The 12,254-nt window shown below is 39.4% G+C and overlaps 1 protein-coding gene across 2 annotated transcripts in view; it reads right to left on the reverse strand.

The window, feature by feature from the left end:
* The window catches only part of SLC1A2 (solute carrier family 1 member 2), a 99,436-nt gene that overhangs the window by 27,718 nt on the left and 59,464 nt on the right, over positions 1–12,254 (reverse strand). For both annotated transcript variants that reach the window (XM_056346892.1, XM_056346891.1), the window contains exons 2-6: positions 10,991–11,130; positions 9,147–9,299; positions 8,268–8,518; positions 4,731–4,899; positions 1,630–1,756 (exon numbers count right to left, since the gene is read on the reverse strand). In XM_056346892.1, coding sequence (XP_056202867.1) covers positions 1,630–1,756; positions 4,731–4,899; positions 8,268–8,518; positions 9,147–9,299; positions 10,991–11,120 — 830 coding nt within the window. In that variant the 5' untranslated portion in view covers positions 11,121–11,130. The remainder of the gene's footprint in view (positions 1–1,629; positions 1,757–4,730; positions 4,900–8,267; positions 8,519–9,146; positions 9,300–10,990; positions 11,131–12,254) is intronic.

Genomic DNA, 12,254 nt, shown 5'->3' on the forward strand with positions numbered 1-12,254 from the left:
AATGCCATGCTCCTGAGAGTCTGGAGTTGCCACAGGTGTTACATCTCTCTGTATAGAGAAATCATAAACCAAACAAAACGTAACTTTACGTGAAGAAGTGCATTTATCTTTACAAACACACATAAAAAATGTTGCTTCTGGCTAGGACAATTCCTTAAAAATTCTAGACAGAGATGAACAAGTGAAATTTCCAACGTCAATCTCCTTTCTCACAAATTGTAAGAGAAATAAAAAGCACATCAGTAAAAAATAAATATTTACAGTGATTTTCTTGAAACTTGAATGATTTCCTGCCAACACTGACTACTACAGAAAATTTATATAGGCAAGGTATATTATTTCTTGCATCCACCAACTGGTGCCAAGTGAAGTAAGAATAAATTCTAGCTCTTGGAGTGTTATGAGAGTATAGTCACTGTCTCTCTATAGTGGAGAGCACAAGGTTACAGTAACTAGTGAAAGCAGAAGGGCTTTGTGAATAAAAACAACTGTGCTTTTATGCAGCAAGATCATCTACAGAAAAGCAGAAGCATAACAGGAATGCAGTCATTGCTTCAAGTTCATTCTTTTGTTCTACACATTTCTACATAGCTGTTGCTGTCCGCATCACTCTTGCATAACAGTCTTCTTTTGAAACACTGGTGATGCTGAAGACTTGTACTTCAGGCACCCTGCTCCCTTTTCTAGAGCCTCAAAGAAGCATGCTGCAGCCTTGTAACTCAGGCAATCAATTCCAGGGACACCACGGAATCACAGGGAGCAATGAGCCATGATACATGTATTCTATTGGAGTGGTTATTTCTGCTTTCAAAGACCTAAGAGATACAGTAGTACATGTTTGAAACACATGATACGCTTTTCTGTGTGATATGGCCATGCTTGGCGCTGCCTACAAATAGCTCAGGGGAAGCCCTCAGAAGAAACATCTTTAAAAAAAAAAAAAAAAAGAAAAAAAAAAAGAATCCTCTTCCAGAAATGTAAACAAGGGCTCAGACTTAATTGGGTAAAGTCACTCCCTTGAAGACAAGCCAGGCCCCATTGTTACGGATGGGTACACTTCAAAAACAGGAGACATACCTTCCAGCGACCCCACTGCCCTAAGACACAGATACTGCAGAAACTATGTATGGGTGAAAGCACTACACATCACTGAGAACCACTGGAATTTTACTTGGTGGTAAAGTATTTTTAGTACAGAAGACAGTGAATAAAGTGTGTCTCCAGGCTTCTTTGTAATTATACCTCCCAGCTAACACCCTGGGATTATGCTAACCTCCCAGGAAGATTTGGATGTTCATATGTGGGGCATTCTTGCTTGCTAGGTGTCCTTCTAGGTAATGAACTTTCATAATGAATGTGGCATTTGAAGGTCTTTGCTGGTACCTGCGTGTCTTGGATTTCAGTAAACAAACAGAATACTTCCAAAAATATTTCAAACTGGGTCCTGAATAACCCTCACCGTATCGAAATAATGCTGCTGTGGTTCTAACATGCCTGTCAAGGCTTTAAAAAATGAACTATTTAATTACATTGTTTACTAACAAACTGTGGTCACTATATGCTATCTTAGGGGTTTATGAGGTTTAATTTTTTTTGTTGTTGTTCTAGAAGTTAGAACTTCAAACTTACCACATGATCATAGTTACTAACTTCATTACAATCTCATTCAGGATGTTGAAGAAATCCACCATCATCTTGGCCTGTTCTCCCATTTTCCCCATAGCAATGCCAAAAGCAATAAAGAATCCTATCAGACCTGTTGGGGAAAAAATGGCAAGACAAAAAAAAAAAAAAAAAAGCAAGTAAAACCATGGGGGTTAAGAAGATTTTGCACCTAGTCAATGTCTTTACACTACCTGCTAATCCAGTTTTCAAAACTAGTGCATTACACATCTCTTGGGACTTTTTAACATGGATTCACTCTCAATTTTCATGAACGTATTCAGGACATATTTTATTCTTCAATATTTTACTAAATCCCAATTTCACAGCCCAACTATGTTTTCTTCTTTTTTCTTGAATTGATCTTATCATCAAAAAAATACATATACCATAATCTTAGTGCCACGCAACTGTTGGAAACCTCATAGCTCCTGGCAAATGGGAGAGGCAACACACCACCACATCATGATTCTTCTTTGTTGCTAAAACAGTCACTAGAGACCAAAATATTTTTTTCCCCAAACTTTACAAAAGTCCCTTAACAGATTCAACCTATACAGTAATCACTCCTGGAGTACATGAAAAGGGAAAAGCAGACCTAGAACATACCTTTCACAGGCCAGCAGTATTCCAGTTAAATGAAGAAGGTGGGTATTGCACTTCAAACTAAACTACAGAACTCCCATTAAGCAGGTTAATCTCACTGAAACTGGCTATCAGTAGATACACAATCATTGAATTCAGTATGAGTAACATTTGCCTCCTAAATGTAAATGCTAAGGTGCGAAAGTCTGGAGTATTGGAGTATTAGTGTGAACTGAGTACACGTCATATATGACTTTGGAGCTGTGTCTCCAGTGCTAACCATTACCATCCAGCAATTTTCAGGGTCCAGAGTGGGATTATTAACCAATACTGATAGATGGTTTGAATTTTCAGCCACCCTTTGAAACTAAACTTTCAGTCAGACTCAGCATGAGTTCAGTTTTTAACAAATGTGTGAACTCAGCTGGGAAATTCCCAAGGAAAAACCCATCAGGACACAAAAGCATTCAAAAGAAGGGAATTTTAGTTACCAGTACCCTGGGAAAAAACAGGCTGTCCCATATCCTCACACTGGGTTTAGCAATCAGATTATTTTTTTTTTATAAGCCAATCTCTGGCATATAAAGTCATTCTTTAGCACCAAGCTCTCTTTGTTGACTTACTTCAATAAGGAAGTGAAGTGTACGTTTGTGTGCTGCAGAGCATAGAGAAATGATGAAGATGAAAAACTTTTCAGTCAAAGACCATGTAACTTCCTGGAATTTAGACTCTGCATCAGAAAATGGTAGTAGGTGGTTTTATTCGTTAATTCCAAATGAGCTGCTACATTAGTCATAAAAGTCAAGTTGGTTCATATTTGCAGGAATTTGCCTGGCTTGTACAATTTATGCAAGCTGGATGGCAATGCCCCAACATTTTCACTTCTTCATTCAAAACCAAACCACACCAAACCAAATTAAACCAAGGAAACTCTGCAACATTTGATACTCATTGGTCAAAATACTACAGCAAATCCCCCACCTAAACTGTGTATTTCCTTTCTGTAGGAATTGTATTTTATCCATGACAGAGCCTGCACAAAACAAGTCCAGCACTAAATGTAATACATCTCTCACATTAGAAATACTGTTTCATTTTAATGCATAAGGAGAGCTCCACGAGAAAAAAAAGCAGGTGAGGGTAACAGCACAAGCCATGAGCTGCTGCTTCATGCAGGGTACAGAACAGCAATTTGCAGCTTTGAAAGAAAGTGGCTCCTCTGCCCACAAATGTTGAATGGAAGGAGCCACAGAGGCAGGCAGAATACAGTGGCTACTGGCTCTTGTACAGCAGGCTTCTTTGCAGAGAAAAAAATGATCTCTGCTCAGCTTACTGATGCTATCTCCCCCACATCTAAGCAAAGTTGCCACTGCCAACCAACTCACCAACACTTGGAGAAGCTCTGCAGGCACAGCAGCCACTGTGTCAGCAGAGGCAGCTCATCAGTTGTAAGGAGTCTGTAAGGGGCCATTTGTTCCTAAAAAGTGATGGCCTAGTGGTGAGACAAAGCAGTGGTTTAGGTACTGCCACATACTTGGGGACCTATAAACACAGGTGTCAGCCTCAGCCCTGTGGACATGCTGCCACGGAGCCTGTGTACCTTCAAGGGTAGGCATGCCAATGAGGCTACAAATTGAGGGCTAATTTGTGACTGACTTCACCCACATCCAGAAAGTAAGAAGGTGAAGGAGGGGCACCGCTCTCTGGGCTGACAAAATTGTGAGTCTAGACACAGAGGAGAAAACAGAAGTGGTGTGGTAGCTCTGTTTCCCTGCACCCCCACCCCAATCCAAACAGGTGCTTTAGGAAGGGGTGGGAGACAGGCAAAGACTTCGTACCACCCTCGCTTGCTGGCTTGTCCAGACAAGATGGCAGGATGGCAGTTGTTCATAATTTGCAGCTGGTAAAGGTCAGCAGACAAGATGAAAGGAGGAGGGAGTCGTGACTCAGAGATGTGTCGAGCCTCTCTGGGATTTTTCTTGGGTGGTGCAGTTCACACCCCACCTCTCACTTCAGGCTCTGCCTCAAGCCAAATTCTAGTTCAGCATGCCCAAGACACCTACTGGAAACAATGAGCTCGAATTCATCAGGGGGTGGGTAAAGCACTGGCTCTTGAAGCTCTCCCCCATACTGTTTTGCCAATATGCCTTAGTATTAGTCTAGGTAGGCTACTTCTAGGATGAAAGGATATTTTGGGTAACTCCTACGTGCTGCTCCACCATACTCCAATTAATACCTGCAAAGATGCCAATCCAGAATAATTCACTTGATTGTTTCTGCGATACAGTCACATTTCTAGTACGACCATTAGATTTTAATCTCAGAGACCAATGGGAAGCCAGTAGGCGATAACACTTGATGATTATTTGGGGAGACTAAACTTGCACTGAAGAGCAGATCAGACAACACTGGCTACCTAGTCACAGTCAAAAGCTGTGTCGTACATATGATGTATATATTTGACAGGCAAAAAGTTTTCCTACCCAGGACATTCATGCCATCCTTAAATTCAAGTCCCTTCTTAATGACCAGCTGGGCTTCTGGTGGTGCTTCGCGCACCGTCTCATTCATCAGAGCAAAAGCAGAATCAGTGACATTAGGCAGTTCTTCAATGGGTGGTGGCACCAGCACTTTCTTGGTGACAGTTTGGATCTGAAGGCAATAAAAAGGGAGGATAAGTTGGAAACTGAATGTAATCCATATGGGAGATCAAGAAATAATAATAAACACAGTCTTCACTTGAAATTCCAGGGAACTGTATTTTTAAAGGATTAGACATGCATTCCACAACCTCTTACCCCATCTTCCAAAAATAATTCTGTTTTTCAATAGTTCCAAGTGTCACAAAGTCCTGGGAGTCCTCCTCATGACTCTAGTGGGAGAAGCATGGCAAATACTTGTTCCTTACCACTACGATGTAACATTTTACAGAGAGTTAGCCCCTTTGTCCAGATGGTTCACAAATGGTGCTTCACAGAACCTACGTTACATGTTGACACCATTATTTAGCACCAAAAAGCAGACATCTCTACAGATCAGTCACAGCAGCAACTCTGCACTAAGTCTTGTTATTCAGAATGGTCTGTCCAGCCCTAGTTATCATAGTTTGATGGTTAACTTGAATCAAAAACTTCGAACATTTCCAACACTTCACTGTGCGAGGGTTCAAAATGGAATACACACAGTCCCCTGAGCTCTCTAATTAAAATACTGTAACAGGATAACAGAAAAATTATCAAAGCTGCCAGATACCTATTAAATCAAATCTGGCCACCTCAAAAAAGAAGACATCAGCATCAGAATGCATCTGAACCCCTCCTGGCACATGAAAGGCAGGGTCAAAGGAAAGCTGGGAAGGAATTGCAGGGGGAGAAATGGGCTTGAGTTTATGGCTAGGAAAAAAGGGAGGAGGGAGTGGAAAAAGAGAAATCTGTGACTTGCTGCTTTTAGAAGGGACATCTTCCTCCCACTTCACAGCTTGAGCCTTTCCTGCCTCTTCATGGCTCTGGGACAAGCAAAATGATTAGGAAGCTCTGACCAGTTTGCCATGGTTTCCAATCTGCTCCCTACTTTCCTTGTTCCTAGAAACATGTTTGAGCAAGCATCAGAAATGGTGCATTAGCCTTTTGAAGAACATTTGCACCTCTTTCCTGTTGAGACAGACATTGTAGTAATATGGATAACGATATCTTACATCTCTCCTTTCAAAACCTGCTGTCTAAATCTAGAGAGGGGTATGCAGACAGAAAGCCTAGCTTTATATGAGAAACTCTTCAGTTGTCCTCAAGCAACCCAAAATTCCTGCATGTTTATATCTTTTCCAGAGTTAAATTTTATCTGAGGGTTATGTGAAGTATCCAGAATGAGAGAACAGAGTCACAGAAATTAAACTTAAAAGATTAGACTCCATGCACTCAGAAATTCCACTACAGTCACTTAAGTCAAAGGTCCTCAGCCCTCCTTTGCACAAGGCCACAGTCACTAAAAATTCCAAGCCTAGCATCAAGCTTAGATTCTGACACCAGTGTTTAAGGCCAGAAAACCATTTAAATGTCACAATCATATTTATAGATTAAGTCCTATTCTCTTTCATAGCACTTAAGATCTTAAGTCGTTGCTGGAATAGCAGTTTTCATTATAAATTAAGACTTTCCTGTGGTCCATACAAAAATTCAAGAGTTATTGAAATTCCATGATGGTTCAAAGTTCAGTTTCAAATGAGCTGTCTCAAAATTGCAAGTGAATCCCTTCACTGGCTTTCTGCCTGGTCACAAGGGAAGGTGTGTAAAACTCCCCCCCAGACCATGGCTACACAGTACCATTGCTGTGCACCCTTCAAAACCATTCTTCACAGGATTTCTGCAAAAAATTACTTCTGCCTAAGGCAACCTGAATGCTCATGGAGGGAGACTGTATAAATGCAGGAAAATATATGCTGACACCATTAAAAGCAGTTAATTTCCTCCTAAACAGAGGGACAAGCAAAGCCTAACTCCTTACTGAGGAGAAGTCACAAGTTCCATCTGGAAAAAAGTGTGACTTACTTTGCAAATGAAACGTGGCTTTGTGGCAGGTTTTCACTGGCAACTAGCTTGGAAACTGATAAAATTCAACACTGGAAAACCAAAAAGCTCAATAACTTTTTTGATTAAGTTTAAAAAAACAATCAGTGGATTGGTGATCCATAACTAGTGAACATTGATATTACACACACCGAAAAAGCAATATTAGGTTCTAAGAAAACTATCTGACACAGGTAGCTTAATTCTTCTTTTTTCCACTTTTTGTCCCTTTGTTGAGGTTTTTGACCACTTTCAGCTGACCAGAAATTTAATTCTCCTCTCTTCTGCATTTCAAACAAGGGAAAGGAAGAAAAAAACCATAAGGACCCTGCTCTCCCCTCACTCAGTTTTGCAGAAATACATTTATTACTACATGTGATGTTTAGCCACTCACAGCTTGACCACATGACTGACATTCACATGATGATTTGGAAATACTGAGAATGTTCTCTCTTTAAACCCCCAAGGACTATGTTTTTATGTGGAAGTCCATGGAAGAAGTGAAGCAATCCAAGTGCTTTTGGCAGCTTAGGTAACCCTCTATTCTTCCACCCCCCATGGCCTTGTCTCCCTTCCCACTCTTCACTTTATTCTTTGGCCATAAACACAGCTCCAGTTATCATGCCATTTCACATAGGAACACTTAAGAACAGGTTTGGCAACAAACCCTGTTCCATCCAAAAAAAAAATATTCAAAAAAGGTCTGCATTGTTACCATCAATTGAGTTTTAGGAAAAAGCACATTAATAGAAGAAATATGTTTAAGCAGAAATTAGGAAGCATGCATTTTTCATTTATTTTATCCCTTGAAGTGAAGCTGTTTCGATTAAGCATTAGTGAAAAGCTTTTAGACAAAATTATCTACCAACAGAGCAAGCAACACATGGTGCAAACATCCTTCTTTCCCAGCATGCTTCAAACCTGGCCTGATGAAGCCACCTGAGGTGGGTCAGCCACCTGACTGTATTATCCCCACCTAGTCAGGACTCTAATACAGCAATAGATATTATGAGAGGTTGGGGGTTGGGGTACGTTTATACTGTCAACCAGTTGGAATGAAGATTATCCATCTATTACAAATAGAGCATTGCAGAACCATCTAACTACCAACCAAGATCAGGTCTGGGTAAAAGATTCTGTAATTCATCAGCTGTTCAGTCCTAAGCCAGCATTCATGACTATATATATTGTATTAAAAGTGAGGAAAAAAATTAAGTTTACTTAATAACAAACTAAAAATAATCTTTTTAAAAAAAAATCTATGATTTTAAATAATAACTACAACATATAACAAAGCAGCTATAAATAATGTTCTTTCATTTACCTGCTCAAGACTTAAGACTTGTATTTCTCTTTGCACCATCGTTTTTGTCATTCACCTAAACAATGACATTAACTCTACAGCCATCTCTGGTAAGTAAAAAGTGTAAAAAAATATTAGCAAGGAGTAGGATTTACCTGCTGAAAGCATGCTTGGACTAGATTTTCAGGGAAGAGGTTTCGGATCAGATCCAAGAAAGCATCCAGACTAGATACTTCATCATTCTTCTTCCCTTGACCAAGCTGTTTCTTGAGTTTTGGATTCCCTGGATGGATGGCTAAAACCAGAATCACGCCCAGCACAGCAGCAATAATAGTGGTGGACATATAGTAGACCATGGCTCTTGTACCCAATCGGCCACTTGCTTTAGCATCTAAACCAGACAGTCCTGCAGATGTTTTATTTTAAGAAACAAAAAAACCCATATTGACATTCAATCCAATTCAATAATCATTAAATAAAATCCTTCGTAATTTGCAAAGTTTAATGACTGCCTACAGATGCCTACTTTGTCCTTGTGAAATTCGCACCGCTAGATAGATTACTGAAGCTTCTGCCTCCAGTTCCTATGTGAACAACGTTTGCTGCTACTAATTTGAAGAGAATCATTTAAGATTCCATCTAATTGCAGAGGAGGCACTGAAAAACAGAGAATATACACTATCTTTTGCCCTTGATTGCTGCAAACTAGTCACAATCTGGCTGACACCACAGCTTTAAGAAGGCTAGACTTGCTAATGTCATGACATCTTATTTGCAAGGTCCAATCCAGGAATTAGGTGAAACAGCATATTAAGAGATTTCTGATGTTCAAGAAGCTAGTATGTGTGCATGTGTTTGAAAATAAATTCACTGGAGCACCTATGTATTAAAGTCAATGAAGTTAATCAGAAATACACATTGCAACTGCAAAATCCCTGACAGGGTCACACTATCATTCTTCCTCCATCACAAAAAGCAAACCAGGTGATATTTGTAGCAAGCATCTTAAAGTATTTATGGCTAATAGATCTTACCTGTGATTAAACTGGAGATAATTAAAGGGAGGATCAGCATTTTTAGCATCCTCATAAGTATATCTCCTGGGAAGGCTATTAACATGATGATATCAGGGTCAATAGGTGTTGCTAGACGAAGAAGACCCCCACACAGTGCACCCAGGATGACACCTAGAAGAATAAAAGAGGGCAGGTCAGTAACATATATATCTGAATGCACACTGAATACCCAGAATAACAGCCTAGGAGAAAAATGGTTACACAAGGCAGCTGATTTTTGGAAGACTTAAGCTTCTGATTAATATAAGGCTGTAACATGCTTACTATGTATCTCATAATTAAAGAGAAGTGGTCCTGATGTGGAATCTTCTGCCAGCTGAGCTTATACGTAACGTACTATTCTGCTTCTTCAAATACAAATTTGCTGCAAACCACAATGTTATTGAAGTTTACTGATAATGTGTAGGCCTTGCAATACATAGAGTGATAGTCAAATATATTTCATATCATTGTTCTATAGCTGGCAAAATTGAGGCACCAAGAGATGAAGTGATTTACATGAGGCTACACAGATCTGACAGAAGAGCCGGGGTTACGACTCAGCTCTTCAGTGTACGACATCTAGCTGTCAACATAAGAATGGAACCACTTGACAACAATGTCAGCACGCGTAGCTATTTTACAGCCTAAGAAAAACACTGCAGGAAAGCTAGAATATTCTTGTGAGGAAAAGAGATTCTAGTTTCATTTGGGGGTTTTGGAAGAGAGTGCCTGACCTGGAATTGCGCAGATACCACTGAAGAAAACTCAATTCTTGGTACTTATTTATCATTCCTTCCCTTTGATGGTCTGCATCCTTCTCTTTGTGCTAATATTCTCCAATCACAAACAATCCCTTTATCACTTATTTAGATTTATACAGTGGTAACACCTAAACCCCTCTCTCAGGGGAAAAGGCCATGTTTACTTTCATAACATGGTCTTTGTGAATACATATTTTATGTTTACATCCAGGATGCCTTTGTTTTCCTGATCCCAAGCCTCAAGTGTAATAAAACTTGACAGCAAAGCCTGCATTGTGATTTGCAGCAACTATGACTCTTTGAAGTATCAGTTTGATACAATGAAAAAATGTGTGTACTTAAAACTTTTCTGGACCTGCATCAGGCACCTTCTAAAAATGATTCAAAGCAAATACTGTCTAAACACTTCAGCAGTATGGGTTTTGAAGACTGAAAAATATGGATGTGAAATTTGCAGCTCAAGACCAGCTGCAGCTAGTCTTTCAAACAATAACAAAATAGAGTGTGTCTATGAATTTGCTGCTGCATTTGGCTGTTAGGCTTTCAGTGAAAAAGAAACAGGCAAAGAGCCAGCGCACCACAATAAAATGTCAAATTATTCCATATTTGGAAGCTGCCAAAGCCAGAGGCAATATTCAGGATGAGATCACGGAGCACTGGCTTACAGCTACAGGGAGAGGGACCAAGCCTTAAAAGCAGCAGAGCATGAACTGAGAGATAAAGATGAAGGGAAGGAAATTTTGAAGAGTTTTTGTCTTTTTTCAAGTAACTGAAAGAAAAAAAAAAAACGTGTAGTGCATTTAGTTCTACTGAATGACATTGACCTGACTGGCCTTGGGACTTAGATCACACTTCATTCAAAACCAGATACAGAATGTACCTCGGTGGTTTGGATTTGCTCTGTGCTGTGTCAGTAATACCCTGCACACCTGAACTGAAGTGACAATGTCTACGGGCATCCTATTTACTCTCTGGCTGTTCAGCTGGAACAGAGTCTGTGGTATTACACGAACAAATCCAGATACACACAGAATGTTCAGACCAGCAGCTGTAACGTACCGAATACAGTAAGAGTCAGGAGCAGATTCCTGTGGAGCGACTGGCAGAACTGCACACATATGTTCCTGGATCTGTGCTCCACTGGACTTAAATGACTTTCATGCATCCGTACTTCTACTTGCTTAGGCATATTGTTGGCACTAGAATGGAAAATGAAAATCAAGGAAAAGTTATAGCACAAAATGCCAGAAGTGAGAGGAAAGTCTGAATTACTTCCATCATATTTAACTGGGGAATCTGATGCATATTCCGTCACTTCCCACATTTCACAAACACTATATATTCACTGCTCCGAAGAAGTCTCTGAAATTGGCAAAGGTTTGTCCTTCTAATGGTGCAGCCTTTAAGGTATTTTTTGCAGTTATCTCTCAAATGGTGGAGATGTAAACAGAATTAATTCACTGGACACATCATCCCAACTGTTTCATGGACTAAACTATTGGTCTTGAGCTGGAAAATTCAGTTTCCCCAAAGATCATGGCTGTCTCCTTAAGCAGGAGAGATGGCTGAAGAACAAAGTTTTATTAGCAGGAAAACAGAGATTTTAATACCTTATTTAACTCCAATTCAGGAAAAGTTTATGAAGATTTATTTGCAAAATAAAGGTTTCCACAATATTTTGTTCAATCTTCCCAAAACGTTTCATTTCAACATTAACATTTTATTGTAATATAATCACAATGCTGAGGTCAAAAGAACATTTTTCAACCTGGTTCTAATAAGACTTGAACAGCTGCCACTTAAAATTAGTCCGAAAACTATGCGTCCCCCAAGAAAACCTTTGGTTTCATTGAATTGGCAGTGTTCAGAGGAAAGTTGTTTGACTATGGTTTATATTTGAGTAAGTGATACGCACATAAGTGCAGGACTTCAAAAGCCATGCCTCTAACTTTCTCAACACCTGAGAAATCATCAGCAAAACAGACCTTCTTATAAACAAAATATTAAAATATACTTGAAAAAAACACTAAAAATACTACTACAGATAAAATGTATAGTTTCCCTAAAAGTTAAGGCTATCTACTTAAATAGGAGAAATGGGTAAAGAACATATTTTTTTAATCAAGAAAATATATATTTTTGAGATCTGGTCTTACGCAAGATAAAGACAAGATTTTAGAAAAAGGAAACCAAATCTTCTATAACAGTAGTCTGAGGTCTACAGACCCAAAACAGGTTTGAAAAGATATATAATGTTTTGATGTTCTCAGTACTAAACCATTTCCAGGGAATCAAAACATTTTTTGTAATATATAGTATAGCT

The sequence above is a fragment of the Falco biarmicus genome, chromosome 7, assembly GCF_023638135.1.
Source record: "Falco biarmicus isolate bFalBia1 chromosome 7, bFalBia1.pri, whole genome shotgun sequence".
NCBI lineage: Eukaryota > Metazoa > Chordata > Aves > Falconiformes > Falconidae > Falco > Falco biarmicus.